Source organism: Leucopleurus acutus (assembly GCF_964270905.1).
Source record: "Leucopleurus acutus genome assembly, chromosome: 9".
NCBI classification, from domain to species: domain Eukaryota; kingdom Metazoa; phylum Chordata; class Mammalia; order Artiodactyla; family Delphinidae; genus Leucopleurus; species Leucopleurus acutus.
Window position 1 is genome coordinate 23144309 of NC_139144.1, and position 26325 is coordinate 23170633.

Below are 26325 nucleotides of genomic sequence, written 5' to 3' on the forward strand. Positions count from 1 at the left end.
TATCTTTAGTAAATTATTTGTATTGTTTTCTTTAATTATAATGTAGTGACCTTCTTTATCAGACAAATTTTTAAAATCCACCTAAAATACAATACTGAACAAGATGAACACAACTGAAAGGAAATTTGATAGCTACATTGATATCAGAGGGGAAAACTTTAAAGCGAAAGCATTATTAGGGATAATCTTTGTCTTCCAAGCAGTGAATTTTGTTAAATTTATTATTGCTAGATATACTTAGATTCATTTTTCTCATCTTATTTTATACCATTTATTCTATTTTATGTACTTGTTTTGTCCTTTCCTGCCTTTATTTATTGAATTTTAAAAGCTACCGCCTTGTCCCCATTTTCATGTGTTAGAAGATATCCATTCTATTATTTCGGTGGCTTCTCTTAAATATTTTTGACATGTGCATTTACCTTAATAAAGCCTAAAGTAAATTAATAGCTATACTTTCTTCCTGACTCATTAATGGAATTTAGAACATTTTAACTCTGATTACTTTCTCCAGTCTTAGAGTATGAATATATTCTAGCGGTTTTGTCCCTTGTTTTTTGTACTCCCACGTGTCATCATCCTTATATGTTTTTATAAGGTTGCTGGGTTTACCCTTATGCTTATTAAATTTCTTTGCCCATCGTTACTATTTCATCTCACTCCTTTCCTCTGATTTCAACGTCCTTTAGAAGTTGTTTTGTGATGGGTGTATTGGAGGCAAACTCTCTCAGTCTTTGTCGTAGAGTGTCTTTACTTAATACTCATCCTTGAGTTGTAATTTACTTGCATGTGGTATCTGAGATTGGTAAGTATTTTCTGCTGACTATGCTTTCTGCGACTGCTAAGTGACATTCTTTTGTGGGTAATCTGTCTCCAGTTGCATTTAAGGTTTTCCTTTGCTTATGGCCTTTTGCAATTTCACTACAAACCCATGGTATCTTGATTATCCTGTTTGGGATTTCTTGTGCTTCTTAAATCTGAGAATTGTTGCTTTTCATCAGTTCTAAAGCATTTTTGTCTGTAATATGGTTTTTTTTTTTTTTTTTTTGTGGTACGCAGGCCTCTCACTGTTGTGGCCTCTCCCGTTGCGGAGCACAGGCTCCGGATGCGCAGGCTCAGCGGCCATGGCTCACGGGCCCAGCCGCTCCGCGGCATGTGGGATCTTCCCGGACCGGGGCACGAACCCGTGTCCCCTGCATCGGCAGGTGGACTCTCAACCACTGTGCCACCAGGGAAGCCCTATTTTTGAGTTTTGCTTTGATTCCATTTGCTCTGTTCCTTCCTTCTGGAAACTCTATAAAGATATATAGAATATTGGACCTTTTTATGTTATATAATGTGTCTCTTAACCTCCTTTATATTTTCCATCTCTTTATCTCTCTGTGCTTTATCCTGTGTAATTTCATTATACATAATCCAGTTTGCTATTCCTTGTATTAGCTGGGTTTCTTCTGCTATTTAACTCATCTGTTGAGTTTTTAGTTTCAATCATTATGTTTTTAATTGCCATGAATTTTATTTGGTTTCTTTATAAATCTGCCCAGTCCTTTTTCAACAACAGCTTTTCTCAAGAATTTTTTTGTCTTCATCACCTTAATGTTTTCATGATTACTGACAATTTTATTCATGAAGTTATTGTTTTACTGTTGTTCACTCTTGTTGGACTTTTTTTCCTTCCTGTGTTTTGTAATTTTTATTGAGAGCTCATTTTGCTATGGCTTAATCTGTACGAATTCTACAAGGCCAGGTTTGAGGGTGTGTTTCTTTAGAGAGAGGGTATTTATTTCTGCCAAATGCCCCATAGTTACTACCAAGTTGGAAACTCTTTTCATGTTAATGTATCAAATACAATTACAAAGGTAATAAATTCAAGTTAGATCCCACAAATAATAAAATTCAAATTCCAATGCACACAGTAAGTGGTCTTTGGTTACAAATTCTTTGGGAAATTTTTTTCATCCCAGGCTAGGTACTTCAGTTTTTGTCTTGTCAACAGCAGTTTTTTATTTTGTTTTTACATCTCTTTTTTATAATCCTGGATTTCTCTGTCTCTCTCCCTTTCTCTGTCTCCTTCTCTTTCTCTCTCTGACTCAGTTATGATCTCCAGCTTTGTATAAGCCTGGTAACTTTTTCTGTCCCTGCATGGCCAGTAAAATCTGAACCTATTTGTTATGAAAAGCAGCAACCACCTCCACTGTTCTCCCATCCCAAGCAACTATGGCGTGGATATCTTATTGTGTGTCTGGGTTTACAAAGACTGGGGCCCTGGATATTTTCCTTACTTTCTTGAAAACTCAATTATTTTTTAAAAACAAATGTTTGTTTTAGAGAGTAGAAAACTGATTATTAGGGGTTATGGGGTAGGGGAAATAGGGAGTTTGGAAAAAGGATATCAACTTTCAGCTATAAGATGAATAAGGTCTGAGAATCTAAAGTAATACATGGAGATAAATAATCTAATACACTTTAGATTAAAAGTAATCTAAAGTCATCTAAATAATGACTATGGTTGATAACACTGTGTTGTATAATTGAAATTTGCTAACAGAGTAGAACTTAAATGTTCTCATAAAAATAAATAAAGATAAGTATGTGAGACATGGGATATGTTTAATTTAACTAGATGGGGAATCCTTTTACAATGTATACATAAATCAACTCACTATGATGTACACTTTAAATATCTTATAATTTTATGTCAATATACCTCAATAAAGCTGAAATTTTAAAAAATTTAAAAAGGAAATATTTTAAAAAATGTTTGTTTTAGCATTTACTGATGTTTTGTATCAAGAGGATTTCCAGATTTTCTAGTCTACCATTTTTCTAGAAATAGAAGCCAAAGTGGGTTTATTGATCTTTCCCAGGAATCCTATAACTTTAAAAAGAATCCAGTTCAGAAAATAATTATTGAATGCCTTCTATGTAGTACCAGCTATTATTTAGGAAAATTATTCACTTTCTAGCAGAATACCACTTTAATTCAGAAAAAAAAATAAATCTACCTATCTTCCTCACCATCCTTCTGCAACTATCAATTTGATCACATTATATCAAAGGCAGCATCAGATAAGTTCTAGAACTCTAGATAAAATTCCTACCTTCAGATAAAATTCAAGCACATAAACCCCTGATACCACAATATATGGATTACATTACCATTAACACACACACACACACACACACACACACACACTCACACAAAATGGTAAATTGAAGAGTTAGATCAAAATTCACATATTTTTTCAAAATCGTGAATGTTTTTGTGTTTAGATTTTCTCCTACCTCAGTTTAAGAGATGTGGTAATATGTGGTCAAGTTAATCGCTCCTGGTTGTTGATGACACAAATGAGCTCATTGTGGAATGGTGTAAGTAGACACGACCTGAAGCTATGTCTTTATTCTAGTTCTCAAAGGAGAACATACCGCTATAAAGCCACCTGTAATGGGGAATACCTTCTTCCCTGCTCCACAACATGGGGCCACAAAAAGTAGGTGCATTTGTTTCTCTTTTGTCCAGGCACAAGCCTGAAGGACAAGATAAAAAAATGTTATTTGAAGAGATTCAATATGAGTATTTTCTAATTTAACTAGTAGAAAGAAATTGAATATTATTTTTGGATTGAAACAAAGCTCCATTATATCTGAGTTAGGCTTAACATTGCCTTACTCAAGGAGCTCCAGAGATATATTGAGAAAATGCAAGCAAGGTGCTTACTGTAGAGCCTGGCATGTAGGCAGCACTCAGTAAATATTAGCTATTATTGTTGGTTCAAAAAATACAACAAAGCAGCACAAAATATGGAGTAAAGGAAAAAAAATTACTGAGCATGAAATAGGGCTAAAATATACATGTACGCAAAGCTTGTTTGATAATTCTTAGTGTATTTGCATGCACATGTACACACACACACTCAGGAATTTTCTAATGCGGACTCCTAGGCTCATGCCTCTGTATTGTTCTTGTCATTGCACTATTTTTATACTATTCTCATCAACCAGAACAAGCTTATATTTTTCATTCCAAAGAGACATTGGGTGGTAGGTCTTAGCCAACAACAGAAAATAAGCATGTGTTATCCCTGATGACCTTTCTTTTCTTTCTCTTGGATGATTGCTTTAATCTTAACAACTGTGACCATTTATGCCATCAACAAATGTTGGAGTAGTAACATTTTCCTTGTTGCCTAAGTCCAGTAAATAGCTGGCTTCACCACCCCTCCTTAATTGCTATTGATTGGAGGACAAGTGATATCATGTGCTCAGACTGATCTATGAATAGGTGGTCAGGGCCATTCTGCAGAAACTTTGACAAAGAAACTAAGAGGAGTTGACAAGGTACAGGGAATCTAGGCTCCATAAGTCAACTCAGAATCTTTACATCTCATCAGAACACCATCCCATTCTTGGCTATACTGCTCTACTCTCATCTTATGCAGCAATGGCAATAAGAAAATGTGCTTCCATCTTAGTTAACCCCTCTTAGCTACCAAATTTAGTATTCCTGTCTTAGATGTATTTTTAGTTCAAGGCAGTGATTCTTAAGCTTTAGAATGCATTAGAATCATCTGAAGGGATTGTTAAGACAGACTGATGGTTGCCACCCCCAGAGTTTCTGACTTAGTAGGTCTGGGGTGGGGCTTGAGAATTTGCATTTCCAACAAGTTCCTGGATGATGCTGATGCTGCTGGTCCCAGGACCACACTAAGAACCACTGATTTAAAGGAATAAATCTCTTACTTATGTGACAGATTAGGTGTTACTTTTTCCTTTGGAAAACCCATAAAGAAGAAAAATAAATAAATCCAAATGATCTGGAAGAGAAAGAACATGTACAATATTAAAATCAGGACAAATCTTGCAGAAAAATGGCAGAAAAAGCCAGCACTTCTGCCAAGACTTCATTGGGTAAAGATGAAGAAAATATGAGCATATGGCAGTGAAGAACAAAGCCAGGATTGGAAGTTAAGCTGCTTTATGTTCAGCAAATTTCTCTTTCCTCAATTATGTGTTGTCCTTCATTTGCAGTTAGTTTTTCCTTTGTGAGTGCTCAAATGTGGCGCAACTATAACAAACATTTTAGCACAAAGAATAGTTTTGTTCAGAAGGCAATGAGAAAGTGAATGTTCATATACTTAACCTTTTAGCTGAAAGACAGTATTAATACTATGTTATTGTTATCAACTATACTTCAATGTAAAAAATACTATGTTATCGTTTATCAACCAGCCCTGGCCATTCGGAGCTCACTAAACCTCTGTGCTCTTCAATTTTACATATAATCAGCAAGGTACACTCAGGTCATCTTTCCTTTTCTCTAGAACTACCCCCTCCAAGTTATGAGTTATGAAAAGGCCATTATAGACCACACACTCTAAACTGTCTTTCCTATAGTCAAGGACTCAATGTATAGTTTGTGCTCATGAAAAAAGAAGCAGGCACACATTAATGATGAACCCAGGAGAGTTCACTGACATTGAAGAAGGGGGAAGCCTTGGGGCTCACCTGGAATTACAGGGGGGCATCCAGGCCACTCTAAGACAGTTGACTCTGTTGACGGGTGGATGTGAGACCCCTGCCCTCCCAGCTGTCAACCTGGACTGGACATTTAGAATCTGTTTTTAATTAAACCTAGGAATGACCATGAAAAAAAAATCTATTTGCAATTAAACCTGGGAATGACCACAAAAAACCCAACCCCCCCAAAAAAAATGAGTGGTGAGATGAAGAAATTTTAGTTCTTTGATGCTTTAAAAATATTTTTAAGGTTTTACATGCAAAAGATCTCTCTCATTTCTTAATGTTTTTGTTTATCCTTTTTAGATTGATTTTTCCACAGTAAAAAATATAATCACAGATAAGCACATAGTGTCTACTTTGCAAAGATGGCGTCTAAATGTGCTGTGCTTGAATTTTCGTCGTTGTGTTCTCCGATTGAAAACTTTGAGATCAGTAAGTATGTTCATTACAACTGTTTGTCTTGCTTTCCTGTATTTTAAAATGGAAACTTCAATTACCGCCTTAGGCCATAAGAATGCCTATTAAAACTATTTAAAAGTCCTATAACATAGCCAGCTCTTGCTGGAGTGTATGCCCTGGGAGTTGGTCCTTTGGTCATTCTTATTGACTGCTTTTTTTTTTTTTTTTGTCTAACATTTTTCTATCTATATGTCATTAGTTTATCCACTAATAAAATACAATATAAGAACTTCTCATTAAAGAAATTCTAACAACAGACAGTAGAAGCAGAAATCTACCTTCATCTCCCTCAAACCCATTCACTTACCCCATGGTACTCAACATTATCAGTCTTTCTGTTTTTCTAAAATACATTTACGTATTTGTGATTAAAAATAAACAATTTTAATTTTTAACATTAAAGGGATCATACTGTCTTATATTTTCTATTATGTCTTGGAAATCTTTTCATGTCAGTACATATAGAACTACAAAGTTATTTTCCCATACTATGGCTATACTGTAACTTATTTAACTTTCTTCCTATTGATGGACATTGAGGTTATTTCCAGTTTTTTCCAAGCTGTTTTGTGAAGTCTGTATTTAATTGTCTTAGTTCAGGCTGCTATAATAAAGTTCCATTTTGGCTGGGTGGCTTATAAACCACAAAAACTTATTTCTCATAGCTCTAGAGGCTGGAAGTCCAAGATCAGGGTGCCAACGTGGTTGGGCTCTAGTGAGGGCCTTGTTCTGGGTCGTGGACTTTTGTCTTCTCCCTGTATCCTCACATGGTAGAGAGCAGAAGAGAGCACTCTCTGGAATTCCTTGTGTAAGGGCACTAATCCTATTCATGAGAGTTCCACCTTAATTACATCCCAAAGGCCCCACCTCCTAATACCATCACATTGGGGGTTAGGATTCCAACATGTGAATTTTGGGGGGACATATGGGTTAACACATTGCATTAACCCATATGTCCTTTGAGGTACATTTTTAAGTTTCCATATGTATTTCTGGAAATGAGAGAAAAAATAGATTTCAAAAAGTACACATCCATGTTGACTTCAGATAATGAGAAAGAATGCCATAAACACATGTAAATATCAACATGGATGAGTCTAAAGATATTAATGGGCAAAAACAAGTTGCAGAATGATATACATAATCTAATACCATTTGTATACAACTTTTCAATGTGTAAAATCATACCATACCATACCACTTTATATTTGGAAATAATTTCAATACTATATATTCAAGGGCACTTGTACATACACACACACACCCAGTAAAATATAAAAAGCTTGCATGGGAATCAAAGGCCTCAAATGCAAGATAGTGGTTACCTCTAAGGTGGAGAGGGTTGAATGAAATGGGGAAGAGGTTCACAAGGGGTTTCAACTGTTATCTGTAATTTTTTTTTTTTTTTTTTTTGCGGTACGCGAGCCTCTCACTGTTGTGGTCTCTCCCTTCGCGGAGCACAGGCTCCAGACACGCAGGCTCAGCGGCCATGGCCCACAGGCCCAGCCGCTCCGTGGCATGTGGGATCCTCCCGGACCGGGGCACGAACCCGTGTCCCCTGCATTGGCAGGCGGACTCCCAACCACTGTGCCACCAGGGAAGCCCTGTAATATTTTTTTAATTGAAAGAAGAAAAAACACAAAATGGAATAATTCTAATTGGTTATTGCTGGTGCTGAAGAAAGCAGTAGCTTTATATATGATGTTATTTTACCTGATCACGTATTAAACTATCTTCTTGGTTTTAAGTTTGTTGGTTGAATCTTTTAGGTTTTCTAGGTAGACTGTCATGTCATCTGGAAATACTAACAGTTCTATTTCCATTCATTCCTATTCTTGTATCTTTTACGTCTTTTTTCAGTAGCAAGGATGTGCAGCCATCTTGTCTTGTTCTTGAGTCCTTTTCTCATATTTTTAATGAGAATGGTGTTAATATTATTATATCTTTTAATTTCTGGGACACACCCTTCATAAAGACATAATGCTGCTCCATCTTTTACAGCAGCCATCTTATGCATGTTCCTCATCCAATCTGGTCATGTCTGCCTTTGGATTTTTAGGAACTATTAATTTCTGATCCACCAAGACCATTCCTTTTTGTTTTCCAAGGATATTATAGATTAAAAATCATTATTTCTTGTAATTTGGGTAGGAGAGGAAAACTGAAACATGCTTAGTCTGCCATCTTAAACCAATTTGTTATTTTTTTCTTCTTTTGCTCTCTCTCCTTGTGATTTGGTGACTACCTTTAGTGTTTTGTTTGGATTTTTTTTCTCTTTTTGTGTGTGTGTATCTATTATAAATTTTTGGTTTGTGCTTACCATTAGGTGTATATACAGCAATCTTTATACATAGTTGATTATTTTAAGTTCGTAATCTCTTAAGTTTGAATGCATTTTAACAATCCTGCATTTTTACTCCCTCCAAGTTTGTTTTTGACATCATAGTTTACATCTTTCGTTTCGTGCATGTCTTAACTACTTATTGTTGATATAGATGACTTTACTACTTTTGTCTTTTAAACTTCCTACTAGCTTTATAAGTGGTTGATGTGCTATCCTTACTGTATATTTGCCTTTACCAATGAGATTTTCTTCCTTTTGTAATTTTCATATTTCTAGTTGTGGCCTTTTCTTTTCCACTTAGTGAAGTCCCTTTAACATTTCTTGTAAACCCAGTTTCTTTCAGCTTTTGCTTGTCTATAAAACTCTTGATCTTTTCTTTGAATCTGAATGATAGCCTTGAGTAGATTATTCTTTTTCCTTTTATCATTTTAAAAATATCACGCCACTCCCTTCTGGTGTGCAGAGTTTCTGCTGAAAAGGCAGCTCATGGTCTTATAGGAGTTCCCTTGTTACACTGTTGACTGATACATATTACATTTCCCCATCATTCACCAACACTCCACCTGCGGCAGAAAGAAGCCCCAACATCTCACAGAATTTAGACAAGTAGATTCTCATTACTGAATTGCTTCTATTTGCTAGAGCAGGAGACTTGTTCAGATTTCTCAGAAACAGACGTTAATTGATCCAGGGCGTAAACTCCAGAGGAGGGGATGGTTAGTAAACGAATAATCTGAACTGTTTAATGTTAAATATCTTTCCCAAATAATCAAGAATTAGGTCAGAGTTGACTCAGGCTTAGGACTCAGAAGAACTCAGCTTGTAGTAAATCTTATTTACTTCAGCTTGTAGTAAATCTTATTTACTGTATTACTTATTTAATACAACTCAGCTTGTATTAAATCTTATTCTTACTTCTAAGAATCTTAGAACTAGTTGAAAAAAAAAACACTTGGGTATTTGGATAAAAACTCAAGTGATATTTAAACATATATGTTCAAATATGTAGATCTCAGGATTGTATTATTTTTGACTACCATAAAATATACTTTTAAAAAAATCTCCTGAATTTCATCACCTACTGAACAGAAGGAAGTTGCAAAGGCAAGTTATTAATCAATCAAGTATGAAGTTGGCAGAAAGGGTGGATATATGTATATGTATAAGTGATTCACTTTACTGTATAGCAGAAACTAACATAACATTATAAATCAAGTCTATTCCAATAAAAATTAATTAAAAAAAGAAATTAGCAGAAGAGGAGGTATCTAATTATTAATTCCATCACTGATCAACTATGCTTCCCTGAAAAAATATAAACTCTGATACAAAAAAAGAGCAAATTTTAAGCTTTTAAAAAATGTATTTAGGGCTTCCCTGGTGGTGCAGTGGTTGAGAGTCCGCCTGCCGATGCAGGGGACATGGGTTCATGACCCGGTCCGGGAAGATCCCACATGCCGCGGTGCGGCTGGGCCCGTGAGCCATGGCCGCTGAGCCTGCGCGTCCGGAGCGTGTGCTCCGCAATGGGAGAGGCCACAACAGTGAGAGGCCCGTGTATCGCAAAAAAAAAAAAAAAAAAAAAAAAAAAAATGTATTTAAATTTTGGCCCTGGGAGATATTAGCAATTCTAAATGACTTACTTTTGGATGGTCTGGATCAATTTCTATCATGATGTGTTCCAGAGCTTTATTTTCAAATAGATCCCTGGGAATGATCCTGAATATAAAAATAAACCAATAAAATTCCCAGCTAGCCTCCAAAAATTAAACCAGAGATTAACTTGGGCCCTTTCTCTGAATCAGATTTAATGCCCTTATTTCTTTCCAGAACCCTCACATTCCCACTGTGTGCCTCTGTCTTCCACTGAGGTCCCACCTGGCATTCTCCACCATCAAATCTTGGATGTTTTATTTAATATTCCACTCTGAGTGCTCATCAACAATAAGTGAATTTATTACATCTCTCTGGTAACACTTTAAACTTAACAGCTACCTTCAATACCTCATGTTGAACAATGTGAGAATTTGCACTGAGAACCAGTATTTCTAAGTCTCCACCCTGACCCAAACCATTGATAAAATGCGCATAGTGGTTAGAACCTTACAATCCAGTGTCATTTCCTGAACCACCAGCTCCAGCAATTGTTCCAGCTTCCCACTCTCTTGGTTTCCTATACATATTAATAGAATTAACTGACATGACCCAAAGATTATCACCTGCCCTCATAAGTGTTTCAGGAGAAAAAGCACATACTATTCTTTTAGTGTCTGTTTCTGGAAGTTCTGATGTGAGGCAGCCATGACTAAAGGTAACATTTAGAGTGCTCTGTATCCTTGCACAGTAGAAAGGACTTAGGCGGACCTGAATCCAGGCTCTGCCACCTGCCAGCTTTGTGGCTCTATCCAAGTTACCTACATACTAAGCCTCGGTTTCCTCATCTAGAAAAGGCAGATAATATTATGTACCTCAGAGGGATCTTGTGAGAATTAGAAATAGAATATGTGAAGCTCTTAGCACAGTGTCTGGCCTCTAACAGGTGTTTAAGAAATGTTCAAGGGAATTCCCTGGAGGACCAGTGGTTAGGACTTGGTGCTTTCACTGCTGTGGCCTGGGTTCAATCCCTGGTTGGGGAACTAAGATCCTGCAAGCCGCGTGGTGCAGCCAAAAAAAAAAAGAAATGCTTAATACTATTTGTTATTTACCACGTTCTATACTTTGGAAATTTGTACAAGTATCAGATAAGACCAGTTGTCAAACTTTGTATGAATACCTTGATATAAGAAATGGAAATATATTCAACTCAGTGAAAAGAAAATCTGCATAAAAAGGAAAAAGTGGTATTTCTAATGATATGTACATATTTCTTCGCATTTTATTTTTCTAATAGTACAGTACTATCAAAATACAAACTGATGGGTCAGTCTCCAGACACTTCCTCTCTTTCTGGTTATTGTTTCTCCAGGTGAGCTAATTTTAACCTGCAACGCAAATCATGGGGCTTCTCTTGGGTACCACCTCTGCCCTCAGTTGCTTCTGATATCACTTCCCTTTTTGTTTGCTTCTTTTTCATCCCAAATCCTGACCCTGAATCCTAATTTCATCCTGTTTTATGTTCCTTGACATATTAGCTTAGCAGGAAGGGCTCTCAGATCCTTCCCACTGACAGGTGGCTTCCTAGTCTGAACTCTGTTAAAAAACCAGTGCTGTTTCCACATTTACTAGTGTTTATACCTGTTCAGAGTTCATGTTCACATCATCTACAACTGCTTCTGAGAGTCCCATCTTCTGAGCCGTCTCTAATATAATTCTCAGATTCTTGGCTTATTGCCTGTGGCAATTCTCCTTCAGGTCTAGCTTGACAGTTTTTTGCAAGGATCAGTGAAAAGTAGTTGAGAATTTGGGTTTACCAGGACCTCATTTTGGAGTGCACAGGAATCAGAAATGGAAATTTATTCAATGCACAAGCTGACTTACTGAAAAAAAAAAAAGTTGGGGGGCAGAGGGGAGAGAATTACATTTTATTATTACTAAGCATTTGTACCTCTTCATTTTGATCATCTTTAGGTATGTGCAAGCAGCTCTTGAAAAGCATATAAAAATGAACCAGGTTTTTTTAATTTTCAAAAGCAGTAAAAACATTTATACAGAACATTATGACCTCCTAACGCCATCATTAGGACCCAACTCCTGCAGGTTACCAGTGTGGAGTCACCATCAAAAGCTGTTCTGCAAACAGGCAGGCAAGCAGCATGAGAGTATTCCCTTGATTACTATACTGTGACAACAATAATAATAATTAAGGGAACCTTCCTTTAGCTGGGTAACCTCGCCTAAACAGGTAAAACAGTTAATCAAAATCTAAACATGTGGTTTTCCAACACCAGTTTAGCAAATACAAAATTAGCTGCAACCAGAACAATTTCTAAGTTATCCCACAATAGTGATTCTTACACTTTGTTTCTTTGCTATGTGATCCTTATGTATTTTTTCCCATTCGTCATCTTCTGTATCCTGGTCAAATGTTTCAGGGTATGCTGGTAATTTGTCTTTGGGGCATTCTTCATAGTAACTCCGAACATATTTTCCCACAAACCACCCTTTGTATTCTTCGGGCATTTTGCACTCCAGGCCATTATAGTGCACATTGTAGTGATGCATTAACCAGTAGTAGAGGTAGTGGATGTTGTAGTCACATCTCCAAGGGTTATCTCTGAGCCACAAGAGTTTCAAAAAATACAAGTCTTCTAATACTCCATAGTCAAAGTTTTGCAGACTGTTGTTTGATAAATCTAACTCTTCTAAATGTGTGAGTCCTAAAAAAGCAGCTAGAAACAGAAAATATTTATTAAACCAATTGGGTAATTGGGTTAAGTGCACTGTATATTATAAGGACAAATTTAAATTAAAAATAAGAGAGTTAATTCTCTCTATTGAAAATAAAGGAAAAGATTTCCCTCCCCACCTTTTTCTCAGCGTTCTTACTTTAGAAAACTTGCACGTTCTCTTCTCTTTGAAATGTGTATATATTCTTTAGAAGACTAAAGAGGCCTTTTTCAGCTTTATGAGGATCATCCTTCTTAAGAACCTGGGAGCCATCTCTTTGAAATGGAAACATCAAGGGAGAGAACACCTGTCTCCCAGTTTCTGTGGGGGGGGGTGGTAGGAGCCTTCTTCCAAGTCACAAAATTACCTCTTGTCATAAAGATAGAAGTTTGTTTTCCTCTTAATAAAGCCAATTAGCTAACACAAATGCCAACTCACTTGCGAGTAAGGTTAGAATGAACAATGTTTGACAAAAGGTGCTGTCAAGTCTTCTTACTTAAGAACTAGCTATTATTTATCCTGAAAACACGTATGTATTAGGTTGTATCTGCTTGGCTATACAAAGGGTGAGATTTCTTTCTGTCTCTGCAATCTCTTAGCAGATTGCCTGTGATGTACATCACATTCTGGTTTAATGCTTATTCAATAATAAAAGAATCTTCTTTCTCTTTACCATTGTGGAGAGGATTTCTGTGTTGGGTGAAGACTTCGGTTTTAATTATATTTCCCTAACAGTATACGTGTCTAAATGCAAAATTCTGAAATATGTTTTTACTCAGACAAAGCTTTCCCCTTGATTAAATTGACTAGAATACAATATTTTATTTGAAAAATCAGTTTTAAGTTAGCTTTGTAAAAATGCACTTTGTGCTCATGTGCATTTTTTAATACTGGAAAGATGCCACAAAAAAGGCATGAATTAGGAAAATATCTCAAATGTAAGACATAAGTGCATAAAAAATGAGAAACGTGTTTGGGGGTGATTTGACAGCTCTCTGGGATATAACTCTGAAAATGCCTAGAAAATAGCCGTTTCCCAGTTTCCTTCCCAGGGGGAAGGAATTATATTCTTGTATTGTCCAAAACCAAAAAAATTTTTATCAACATTTTTAAGACATCTGGTTGTATTTTGGCAAGCTATGGTAGCTATCAGCTTTGAATCCATATGTATTTAATTCTGCTGGAGGGTGGATAATTAAAACAAATAGCAAACACATAACACAAAATAATACAACAGAAAGCTTTTTTTTCCCCTCTGAGAGTAAAGAAATCTAAACCTAAATTATCCCTACTTCAGTTGACGTAAACTGACCAGCTACTCTAGAATTTACAGGTCAATGCTGATTTCAAATATTTTGTTTCTGTTTCAAACATTTTCTCATTGCTCTTTTAAAATACTCTCCTCAGAGCATACAGTGCCCTTATTTTGAATTTGAAAAATATGCTCTCAAACTAATACCATTAACTATTTTCATATCATTTGTTCTCAGACAAAACCCTTAATTCCCCCTAAAAGAAGTCTATTTTGGTGCAAAGCAATGACTTGGGTCATTGCTTTTTTTTTTTTTATTTTTTATTGCGGTACGCGGGCCTCTCACTGTTGTGGCCTCTCCCGCTGCGGAGCACAGGTTCCGGACGCACAGGCTCAGCGGCCATGGCTCACGGGCCCAGCTGCTCCGCAGCATGTGGGATCTTCCCGGACCGGGGTACAACCCACGTCCCCTCCATCGGCAGGCGGACTCTCAACCACTGCGCCACCAGGGAAGCCCTAGATCTTAATTTTATGAGCTTAATTTATTCTGCTTAGCAGATTGTTTCAAATTTACTTTAAACAAGTTAAAGTCTTACTTTAAATAAGTTTGGACTTAATGAAAAGCAAAGAAAATGCCAGATCTGAATTTCCTTTTAAAAATCACGACATGTTTAGCATATTACTGACCACTAGCCACATACCCTATGTATTTTTTTTTTTGGCTGCTTTGGGTCTTCATTGCTGCGTGCGGGTTTTCTTTACTTGTGGTGAGCCGGGGCTACTCTTTGCTGCGGTACGCGGGCTTCTCATTGTGGTGCCTTCTCTTGTGGCGGAGCATGGGCTTTAGGTGCGCAGGCTTCAGTAGTTGTGGCGTGTGGGCTCTAGAGCACAGGCTCAGTAGCTGTGGTTCAGGGGCTTAGCTGATCCGTGGCACGTGGGATCTTCCTGGACCAGGGCTCGAACCCGTGTCCCCTGCATTGGCAGGTGGATTCTTAACCACTGTGCCCCAGGGAAGCCCTAGCCATAGGGCTTTTATTTTTAAAATATGTTCTACAAAACACTTCTTTTATTTGGACCAACTGAATAATTGTTGCTTATTACATACTTCATAAAGCAACAGTTTGGCAAATATTTCTGAGGGCCAAGCAAGTTCTACTATAAGCATCATGTTTCATTTAAATTCAAACTTCTTACTAGTTTTTTAAAAACTAAATTGTATTTACTATAAATGTTGCCATAATAAAAAAACAGAGAACACCTGTCACCTGTTTAAAGGGCTATTCTGTGGAACTTACCGGGATCTATGAATTGAATGCTGTTGCTGCTGAGGTTTAATTTCTTTAGCTCATGAGCATCTTCAAACTCCTTGGGTCGAAGCTGGTTGATTTTGTTGTGTGACAAGTCAAGTTTAACAATGTCTGGAGGGATGTTGTTTGGAACTTTCTTCAACTCTGGAAAAAATAAAAATGTTCAGGTTATCAAGCTCTCCTCTTGCCCCCATTTGCTCTATCACTCTTATCCCTGTGTGACTGAAGAGTCAGCTCTTGAAGGGAAAAAGGATATCCCATCTAAAGCCGAAGAACATTACTATATGAACAAGCCTTAGAATACGCTAAGTTCCACCAAAGCCCAGCGAACCAAGTGCATCACACTTGGAGGAGCAGATATCACTCCTCGCTGAACTGTTCTGAGAAACTTCCTAGAGGCGGCAAGAAATCAAGAGCAGGACAGCAGGCAGTGCAGCTCAGCTGGCTGGGCATCAGGCGGCGTGGTGGGGCTCAAGCCTGGCCGCCTGTTAGAATCACCTGGGACGCTCTTAAAAACAGAAAGCTGAAACAAAATGAAACCCACAAATCAAACCACTCTTCCTGCCTCCCCTCCCATTCCCTTCCCACTCCTCTAAGAGTTTCAGTATTAATTATTGCCTCTTTGTTGCATCTTCCTTTTATCCCTCTCCTCAGACTCCTTCTGTTAACAAATAAGCACAGATCTTGCCATCCTAAAAAAGAAACAAAAAGCCCTCCACCCTGATGACCCTCAGGCTGTTACCTCATTTCTCCTTTCCTTGGATGCTAAAATTGGAGAAAGAATAGTCCTCATTTGCTCCCCCTGCTTCTTCATCACCCACTTATTCCCTGAATCCTTGTGACTTAATTTATACTCCACCACTCCTCCCTGACCCTTCCCAAGGTACTGAAGTAATTGGACTCCTCAGGAGAAACAGTAATAACAATAGTGCTGCTACTACTGCTACTACTACTACTGAGTCAACAATGACTACGACTACAAAAAAGCCTCTGGAAGAGGAGCCCAGTTATTTTTCATAGGTTAACAGGAAATCAAGGTTCACCTAATTTATCTCTTACCATTTGTATTTGTCTTTAAATCATGCTTTAAAATACTATAAAGTGTGTTTATTTTATAGTTTAGCATAATACTTGCCCTTTCTTTTAATCTTTAGCAAAATATTCTGAAAAGGTTTTATTCAATTTTAAGTAGGGCAAGTGAAGCCTGTGAAGAGAAACAAACCTGTTCAGACAAAAGAAAATTAGAAGCAACAAATAAAATGTCCAGATTAGTTCACACCTGAGAAACAGCATGACCCAAAGACTTTCTGAATAAGTAGAAATTCCTTGAACTAGGTACAGTAAGTTTATGAAAGGTGGTATCCATTTATCCATAATTCCCTTTTTGCTATAGAATAACTGACTTACTGATAATGTTTTCCAAATCTTTTTTAAAAACCCCTTCTGGTATATATGATTTCTTAACTCATAGTATGTTTACTTTCATAAAGACTCAGTCTTACATCCCCCCTTCTTTTAACAGCTCAGAATCCATGGTTAATGGGATGGTATTGGTAGTTCCTTCTTTGGTATCCTTATTACTGTTAAATTTGCTTTTTCTTCTTGATGGGATCTTGGTATCTTAGTACCTATGTACAAGAACTTTTTCTAGGTGCCCTAACAAGTATTATGTGACAAGAACCCTATGAGCTAAGTACATTATCCCCATTTTACAGATGAAGAAACTGAGGCACAACTTGCCCATAGTCACACTCTAGGATTTTTTTTTTTTTTTATAACACCCAGGCTCAGCGGGTATAAAGGGAAGCAGCTGACAATTTTGCTGCTGTATCTCTGCCTTGAGTGTTTGGGGTTGTTTTTTGTTTTTTAACATCTTTATTGGAGTATAATTACTTTACAATGGTGTGTTAGTTTCTGCTTTATAACAAAGTGAATCAGTTATACATATACATATGTTCCCGTATCTCTTCCCTCTTGCATCTCCCTCCCTCCCTCCCTCCCTATCCCACCCCTCTAGGTGGTCACAAAGCACGGAGCTGATCTCCCTGTGCTATGCAGCTGCTTCCCACTAGCTATCTATTTTACGTTTGGTACACACTCTAGGAGTTAAACACAGACATGCTAGCCCCCAAAACTATGCTTCTAACCACTATGCCCTGCTGCCTATTCATGGTACCTTTCTGCTTCACTTACGCTGTTCCATCTGCTTAGAATCCTCAAGCTTGTCATGTAGGGTTAAGTGGGGATTGGGGAGCAACTGGGGTGGGGGTCAATATATTGGAATGGCCATAAGACCTTTCTGGCTCTGTATTTAAAATGACATCTCCCTGCTTTCAAGTAGGCAACAAGAGCAATGATAATACCATTTCCTGCTTTTTCTCAATGGCAGTTATCAGCATCAGGCGCAGGGTACATCTTACTGATTTTTTTCATTTTTGCACCCTCCTTGCCATGGAAGCTTCCTGAGGGAAGTGCCTAATATATCATAAATAAATAAGTGGTATGTGGCAGCCAGCTTCTAAAATGTCATGCAACAATCTCCTCTACTGATATTCATGCCCTTGTATAAACTCTTCCCCTTAAGTATGGGCTGAACCTAGTGACTTGCTTCTAATAATAGAATGCGGCAAATATGATAGGAGCTCACTTCCATAATTAGGTTATAAGAAATTGTGACTTTTGTCTGGCTAGCAGACTCTCTTTTGCTGGCTTTGATGAAGCAAGTTGCCATTTTGGAGAGGCTCACATGGCAAGTAATTAAGGCTGGCCTCTGGCCAACAACCAGCAAGGAACTCTGGCCCTCAGTCCAAAAGTCCTTGAGGAACTGAATCCTGCCAGCAGTCATATGAGCTTGGAAGAGGGTATTTTTCCAGTTGAGCCTTCAGGTGAAACCACATCTTATTGCAGCCTTGTGAGAGATCCTGACGTAGAGGACTCAGCTAACCCACATCTGGTTTCCTGACCTACAGAAACTGTGAGATAATAAAGTGTGTTGTTTTAAGCCACAGAGTTTTGGGGTAGTTTCTTAGGCAGCAACAAAGTTATCTAACTAATGTATGGGAAATAATGAGCTCATTAAATGTGTTGAGTTTAATGATTCAGGAATATTGAGCCCTCTTGTAATAAAAATGCTTTGAAAATTTGGATTGATTTTATTTCCATCCTCCGGTAAGACATTGTTTTGTTTGACCTAGAGTTGTGTCTGCCAACATATAGAAAGGTGAAAGATTTTAAGACTTGAACTTATTATAATGTTGCAACGCTGAGGTAATCCTCCCTTTAGGACCAGCAAGACCCTGACTGGAGAGCTATATTCTCTCTTGGGCACTACACGTAAACAAGGAGATGGATATCCCAGGAAAAAGTGAAAACCACAGAGACACTTGAGGACAGGCAGAAGAAATAATTTCTTGACATTTAGCATTGGGAATAATTATTGAGAATGGCTGTGGCATTTTCTTAGAAGATTTTTAAAAGAGGAATAGAGTTTTATTTCAAAATACCCAGGATCCCACCTCTCCTCTCTTCCTTCACTGCTACCACATTGGTCCAAGCCACCATCACCTCTTGTCTGGATTATCCCAATATTGTCCTAAGCCCAGGTGATCATGTTAAAACATGTGAGATCCTGTCATTTTACCAGATGGCCTGCCATCCTCCAGATGGCAGAACCCTTTCATTGCTTCCCATCTCACTATGAATAAAAGCCCAAGTCCTCACCAAGGCCCTACAAAGCCATTAAGGGCTGTAGGTCTTCCTTGCCACCAGAGTTAGTATCTCCTAGGTCCTGGAAAACAGCCTATTTATCAGTACTTGCTTGCTGAACCCACATCTGCTGGGCTGGACATGAGGGTGAATGACAAGCAACCACTGTAGGACATGAGGGTGAGTCCCAAGCAACCATTGTAGGACAAGCTAAAGCGGGTTAACCACAAATAAATGGGTAGAAAAAAATGTTTATGAGAACACCCTGAAACCCAGCTTAAGCAATGTGGCAGACCTGTGGAAGAGGAATATGAACTGCAGAACCAACTTTGGCATTGTTACCAGCAGACCTGAGTAAAAATAGGATCCACAAGTAATACCAGGAAATGCAAACCAAAGCCTTTACTAGTAGGCTTAGAAAAACATGGAAAAATCTTATTTGTTGTATTGATGAGTAAAAACAGTTCTTTAGTTTTTAACCTTAAACTTGAATGAGAAATGCAAATGTTGATGTGAAGTATGTTTGTCTTTGATAAAGATTACACAAATACAAATTTCCCCAGACCAGAAGTCAAATTTGGTCAATGTCCCCATTTCTAGACCAGGCACCACACGGTTATTTGCTGCTCTCTGAGATTTTTGGTAAACCTTCAACGAATATCATATTTACTTGATTATCACCCCTGGCAAGCATTGCCTCTCCCCCAACCAAACCTTGCTGATTTTGAGGAGGAAATTGGGAAATTTTTTCCACGTAATTTCTCATTTAGTAGGCTACCCTGATTGTCAGCAATGTCAGAACTACTCTTAAGGCTTGGTAGTGGTAGGTAAAGAGATATAAATGGCCCTGTGTATTGCAAATAAAAGATTCTTAATTATTGTTCAAACTAATGGTGAAATTATCTTCAGAGGCAGCTGGGAGCAATTTATGGTCATAATTCTCCACAGCCCTAATCTTAGAAGTAAAATAAATCCTTAAAATGGTAAATTATTCTGATAAATGTAAAGCTAAAAAGCAGTTTTAAAACTCTCTCATGTATTTTTGGCAAATCCATCCATCTCAATATGGCATAAACATGGCTTTCAACTAATCTCACATTTATTCCCTTTGAAAGACTAAGTTTTGTTGGCAAAGTGCCTGCCACCCAGTGAATAAAGCTATTGTTTCTTTTTCTTGCTGTCAGATGTTTAAGGCAAAAATAGTGATCTTTGAGGTCTATGTGGTCAAAATGGCATGTATTAGGTACCCTACACACACCATCTGACTCATCATCTGTCAGCTAGGAAAGACACAACTAATTCCCGAGTTAAGGGAATCTGTATTCGGGTTCCTTGAGTGTGATCATGTACATGATGAATTGTACAGAGCCTAAGAGGAGGGTTCAATACTGGAAGGAAGCACCCAGAAGGCTTTTATATATTCTTCTTGGTTAATAGGCATACCCAGAATCTTGAAGGAAGAGAGGACAGTGCATGGTGGCCAATGGCTTGGGAACTGCTTAGGGATTGCCTGTGTGATCTTCAAAGGGCAACCTAACCTCTCTACTCCTCTACTTCTTCCTTCCTAAAATGAGGATAATAATAGTATTTCTTTTAAGGTTGTGAGGAGTAAATGACAATGCATGAAACTGCTATGTCTTAGGCACACAGAGCATTTAGATGGCAGCTCTCATTAATATCACTGCTAGTTCCACTCTTGATGGCATGTTTTAGGCTTCTTTAGATCCTACATAGTGTCCAACATGTGAGCACAATCAAAAGTATTACTACCCTCTGGCAGGCAGTTAGAGATGAACACTGCTGAACATTTATTCTCAGTATTTGACATTTATTATCTAGTTATAGAATGGGGTAAGGAAAACTACAATGGATAAAATTCAGTGTCATACTTGAGTTCCAGCCATGATTTTTAACTTCTATATATTTTTATGTTTAAAAGTTGCTTAAATTACTGCTCTGTAAGAGCAAAGAAAGCAGCTCAATTATTATCGTCAATCTAAAGAACATGGCCCTGTGCCAGGTAGTACCAAAGGGAATTTAATAGAGAAGACCTTTGACTTTAAACTTATGGGAATCAACAATATATCAAAAAATGAAAAGTAAATTATCAGCTGAATCAATAGACTGATATCAACCATAGTGAGAGTGATTTATATTGATGATATTAAAAGACACAACTACCCTTCATTTTATAATCTAAAAAGAATAGGCTCTGATTTACATCATCACTAACAAGTGGAGGACCTTGAGTTGTCCTTTAGTGTTAGTATATATGTACTAACTGTGCATGTCATATAAACTTTATTTATACTGTTTTCCAGTAAATCATGTGTTTTTAAAGCATGAAGAATGAATTTATGGAGCATGTCTGGAAGGTTGTGTTTAGACAACAACAGTAACTTGAGGAAGGAGAGCAATAAAAAATATATTTGTATTTTTATAAGTTGATTTTTGCCAAGAAAAAAGAGAAAAATATCATGGGAAAAAAGACAAAGGCAGAAATAGGCTCACTGGAGAGGGAATGGCCAGAGTAGAAAAGCAGTAAAAAAGAAAGCTATTTCCTACTATGTTATCTTTTCTTAAATTACAGTGTGGTATAGCTGTAGAAATCTTCAATTTTGTGTTAATAGCATTTTTCTCAGATAATTAATGAGCTTAACTCTACTATTTTCTCTTTGTCACCTGATACAGCAAGTGCAGATTAACTTTAGCTTGAGGATAGAACCTTAGCGATATCAAGTAGGTTTTCTAACTCAAGTCTAGGAATAGTAGCTTTGTATTAGTTTTTAAAATATATAATTCAAGTTTTTAAGCATCACAAAGGAAATCCTAGTAAAACATGCTCTTTGTTATGAAGCACCAAGTACTCACCGTTAACCGTGTTGGGAAATTCCACCCAATCTGGCTACAGAGAAACTTCACGTACTGACTTCTCTGCAATTCTTTAATGCTTTCTTTGTTCCAGCTGCTTGTTTGAACATGGTTAGATTAATTATGGATGCCAGCAGGCTCAGGTGGACCAAGTTTCAGATCTTAGTTTTGCTGCTTACCTATGAGACCTTGAGCAACTGACTGAACCTCCCTTAGCCTCATTTTCCTCAACTGTAGATGGGGATACTATCATTACTACCTTGTTAGCAGCTGTAAACAGCATGTGTGTGGAATACCTGGAGCATAGGAGGTTCTCAATTAATGAGCACTTTCTCTCAAACTCAGAGGATCCCATGACGGCATCTCCCAGGTTATGATACTGTAATTGCTCTACTCTAGCATCAACGATATATAATTCACAGAGTGTCACAGTAAGCAAACCTTTTGGTGTCATGTAGTCGTGGTGCGATCTAACCAGGTGTCACCTTCCACAGTCAGAGAGAGGGAGCAAGTCTTGAGCAAGACTTTGCTGATAAATGAACAAATTTATTCCTGCTTCTTCAAAATCCACAGATTCCTGCCTGTGGTTTCCTTGAGAGGAGCCAGTCTCCATGTTCCTCTTAACCTTTCCTTTCTGTTCTTAAAACAAACCCTCCTAAAATAACTGGAAGGAATGATACCATGCTCTTTATGACCCTAATTCAATGACATCTGGCTTTAATTTAATATTACATATAAGTTATTAACCCATGACAGAAATGAAACAGACACTCAAATGCCTTGTTGTCCTAGGATAGATTAGCGGTGCCCAGACCACACTTTGAGAATGTCTTCACTAACATGTCAGGAGCCTTACTGAAATCTCCCATCTGTTTTCTTATTTCATGTATTTGTCCTGTATGCACAAATCCCGCACACTACTAGCCCAAGATTGTGTGCGATGTAAAAGCAAGTAATGATTTGCAGAAAGTAAGTAATAGTCTAGAAAGCTATTCTTAGTCTCATAGCTCTTGGATTAATACTTTCAACTTAGTTTTTTTTCAATATTCTTATGTTTCATTTTGGATAATTTGGGAACAATTAAGATACAGGATGTTAGCAAGCGTTTTTGAAAACCTTGAGACTAAATTATAAGAACTACAGACACGCCATCACTACAGCCCACTTGGCTTCCTTCTCCTGGTGTTCTCACCTGTCCTGCTCTGCACATGGTTTTCCTTGAGGTTATTATCTCCCCACAGATGCATACCATGTTTTGAATTTAATTGGTGTAAATCAGGTTATACAGACAGCACTGGCACTTGATTTCATACCCACTGGTTTACCTACATAAGTTAAATTACATTGGATTTAAAATTAAAGAAATTTCTTACAGCCACAGCTTGCGATGAGCAAATAAGAGTAGGAGCCAAATGGCTGCCACTCCTGAGCATACCTCCTACCCTCCTCTAATGTTCCCCAAATCACTAACCACCTTGAGCTCGGAGTAAATTCCATTGTCATTGGGGAAAGATTTCTGGTGGGATGCAGAGATTCCTAAGACTCAGAAAGCATTTTTAATCATCCATGAAAACGAAAAAGTAAGAAACTTACAAACCTTTTCTTTTGCAGTCCTGTGTTCGTATGGGAAACACGTAGTTGTGGCAAAGAGAAGAGTCCACCTCAGGCTTGATGACTGGGCGTTTCCCTGACACTTGGGGTTTTGGATCCAAATGTGCCTTTTCTTCTTCATTACACAACTGTTCAGATTTTATCTGCCTCAGTTTTTTATTTTTTAGTCCTTGTGGGCTTTCACACTTGGCGTAGTTCCCCAAATTCCGGTTCCTTGGAATCTGCAACATTGAAATAAGCGTTTCCATCTCACAAGTACAATGCCAGGGATTGTCATAGAGACGCAGGTAGCTCAGGAGAGGTGTGTAAATGAACACTTCCTCTGTCAAGACTTTGATCTGGTTGTGCTGCAGTAAGAGAGTGGTAAGTTTATTTAAACCAAAGAAAGCCTCACTCTCAATTTTGGAGATCTCATTCTGCTGTAAATCCAAGCTTTTCAGCTTTTTAAACTTGGAAAACATGCTGTTCTTCAGTACGCGGATTTTGTTTCTTGCTAATAGCATGTGCAGTAAATCCTGAGGCCAGCCGGGCAGCACATAAACTAGTTTTCTCTCTTGACAATCTAAGTATTTCTCGTGAAGATATGTGTACACTTCACAGGGGAGGCCTGGAGCGTAGCGTTTGACCAGGCTGGAGCCCTTCCGGCTCCCACCAGCCCGGCTGTGATTCACTCGGTTTCTCGCACCCCCAGGGCTTCCTTTGCGCTCAGCGGCTTTACAAAAGAAGAGCAGGATTAAGATGGTTACCAGGCGCATCCTGACATCCAGCTGGCCCCAATTACTTGGTGTGACAGATGGAACAATGAAAGTGTTCCTTTGAAATCCACGTTTGGGTAATCTTAACTAATGCAGTTCAGGAACAATGAGGCCCAGCTGAGGTACGGTGGAGTCCCTAGATTGCAGGAGGAAAAAATATTTAGAGACCATTGTGAGCAACGCAATTGACAAATAATAGCAAGTTTTCAAGTTACTTTTATTTTTAAGCAAAGGCATTCCGTTAATAAAGGCACATGTGGTGTAGTGGTGTAGAAGGCTCCACACCCTCCTACTTGCCTGGTTTGGTAGCTAAATGTTTGGTCCCTGAGTGTGAATCAAGGCTCTTCTACTTGCTGAACTGTGTGACCTCAGGCTAATTATTTAACCTCATCTTCAGCATCTGTAAAGTGGGACTGAGGATACCTCTAGTATTATTGGGAAGATGAAACAGGCTCATGTGCATCAAACACTTCGCAGTGCCTGATCCAGGGGAAGTACTCCACATTGTTAGGACTTAGCATTATGAAAACTGAAACTGGATTCCAGAAATTAAAGGGATTCTCCTTACAGCATTGAGATGTGCAAATCAGAGTTGGACTCCCATGAATGTTCTCCTGAGCTTATTTTTTTCCTTCCTTTACTGTCTCCCAATCACCAATCATGTTGAAGGTGGGCTCCAGAAATGCTCAGGCTAAACTGCAACTGTCCTTGTCATTTCCTGCACATCTTGGCTTAAATGTCACCTTCTCAGCAAAACCTTCTCTGATTGCTCTATTTAAAAGTAGTACCCCTTCCCACTCGCTGGTCGCCCTCTACTCTGTTTCTGGTTTTATTTCTCTCCAGGGCACGTATCACCATCTGTCAAAATAGATATTTTGCTTCTTTTGTTTATTGTCCTTCTCCCCCAACTAGGATGTAAACTTCGTAAGGGCAGGAATTTTTCTCTATTTTGTTCACTGCTGTATTTCCAGTACCTGTAGAGTTTCTAGCACATAGCAGGTTCTTGATAAATATTTGAATTGCATGAATTCAGGTAACCACTCTATAAAAATATTAATAGTCTCATAAATTTAGTTATTATATTTTTTGGTATCTATTCTTCCCTTAAGTATTACTGATGACTTCCAAGAGCTGCACATTTTTTTAAACATCTTTATTGGAGTATAATTGCTTTACAATGGTGTGTTAGTTTCTGCTTTATAACAAAGTCAATCAGCTATACATATACATCTATCCCCATATCTTCTCCCTCTTGCATCTCCCTCCCACCCTCCCCATCCTACCCCTCTAGATGGTCAGAGCACCGAGCTGATCTCCCTGTGCTATGCGGTTGCTTCCCACTAGCTATCTATTTTACATTTGGTAGTGTGTATATGTCCATGACACTCTCTCACTTCGTCCCAGCTCACCCTTCCCCCTCCCCGTGTTGTCCTCAAGTCCATTCTCTACTTCTGTGTCTTTATTCCCGTCCTGCCCTTAGGTGCTTCAGAACCTTTTTTTTTTTTTAGATTCCATATATATGTGTTAGCATACGGTATTTGTTTTTCTCCTTCAGACTTCACTCTGTATGACAGACTCTAGGTCCATCCACCTCACTACAAATAACTCAATTTCATTTCTTTTTATGGCTGAGTAATATTCCATTGTATATATGTGCCACATCTTCTTTATCCATTCATCTGTCGATGGACACTTAGGTTACTTCCATGTCCTGGCTACTGTAAATAATGCTGCAACGAACATTCTGGTACATGACTCTTTTTGAATTATGATTTTTTCAGGGCATATGCCCAGTAGTGGGATTGCTGGGTCATATGGTAGTTCTATTTTTAGTTTTTTAAGGAACCTCCATACTGTTCTCCATAGTGGCTGTATCAATTTACATTCCCACCAACAGTGCAAGAGAGTTCCCTTTTCTCCACACCCTCTCCAGCATTTATTATTTGTAGATTTTTTGATGATGGCCATTATGACCATTATGAGGTGATACCTCATTGTAGTTTTGATTTGCATTTCCCTAATGATTAATGATGTTGAGCATTCTTTCATGTGTTTGTTGGCAGTCTGTATATCTTCTTTGGAGAAATGTCTATTTACATCTTCTGCCCATTTTTGGATTGGGTTGTTTATTTTTTTGATATGGAGCTGCATAAGCTGCTGCTGCTTGTATATTTTGGA

General features: G+C 38.0%; 2 protein-coding genes across 2 annotated transcripts in view; one reads left to right on the top strand and one right to left on the bottom strand.

Annotated features, from left to right (window-relative positions):
• The window catches only part of FBXL13 (F-box and leucine rich repeat protein 13), a gene marked incomplete at both ends in the record, with an annotated part of 183419 nt that overhangs the window by 60696 nt on the left and 96398 nt on the right, over positions 1 to 26325 (top strand). Inside the window, 2 exon segments of the mRNA XM_082846252.1 lie at positions 3274 to 3369; positions 5824 to 5956. Coding sequence (XP_082702378.1) covers positions 3274 to 3369; positions 5824 to 5956 — 229 coding nt within the window.
• On the bottom strand, positions 12251 to 24147 carry LRRC17 (leucine rich repeat containing 17; the record flags this gene model as incomplete). Its single annotated transcript, XM_082846922.1, has 3 exons — positions 12251 to 12648; positions 15194 to 15349; positions 23379 to 24147. The coding sequence occupies 3 exons, from the start codon at positions 24145 to 24147 to the stop codon at positions 12251 to 12253; spliced, it is 1323 nt and encodes a 440-aa protein (XP_082703048.1).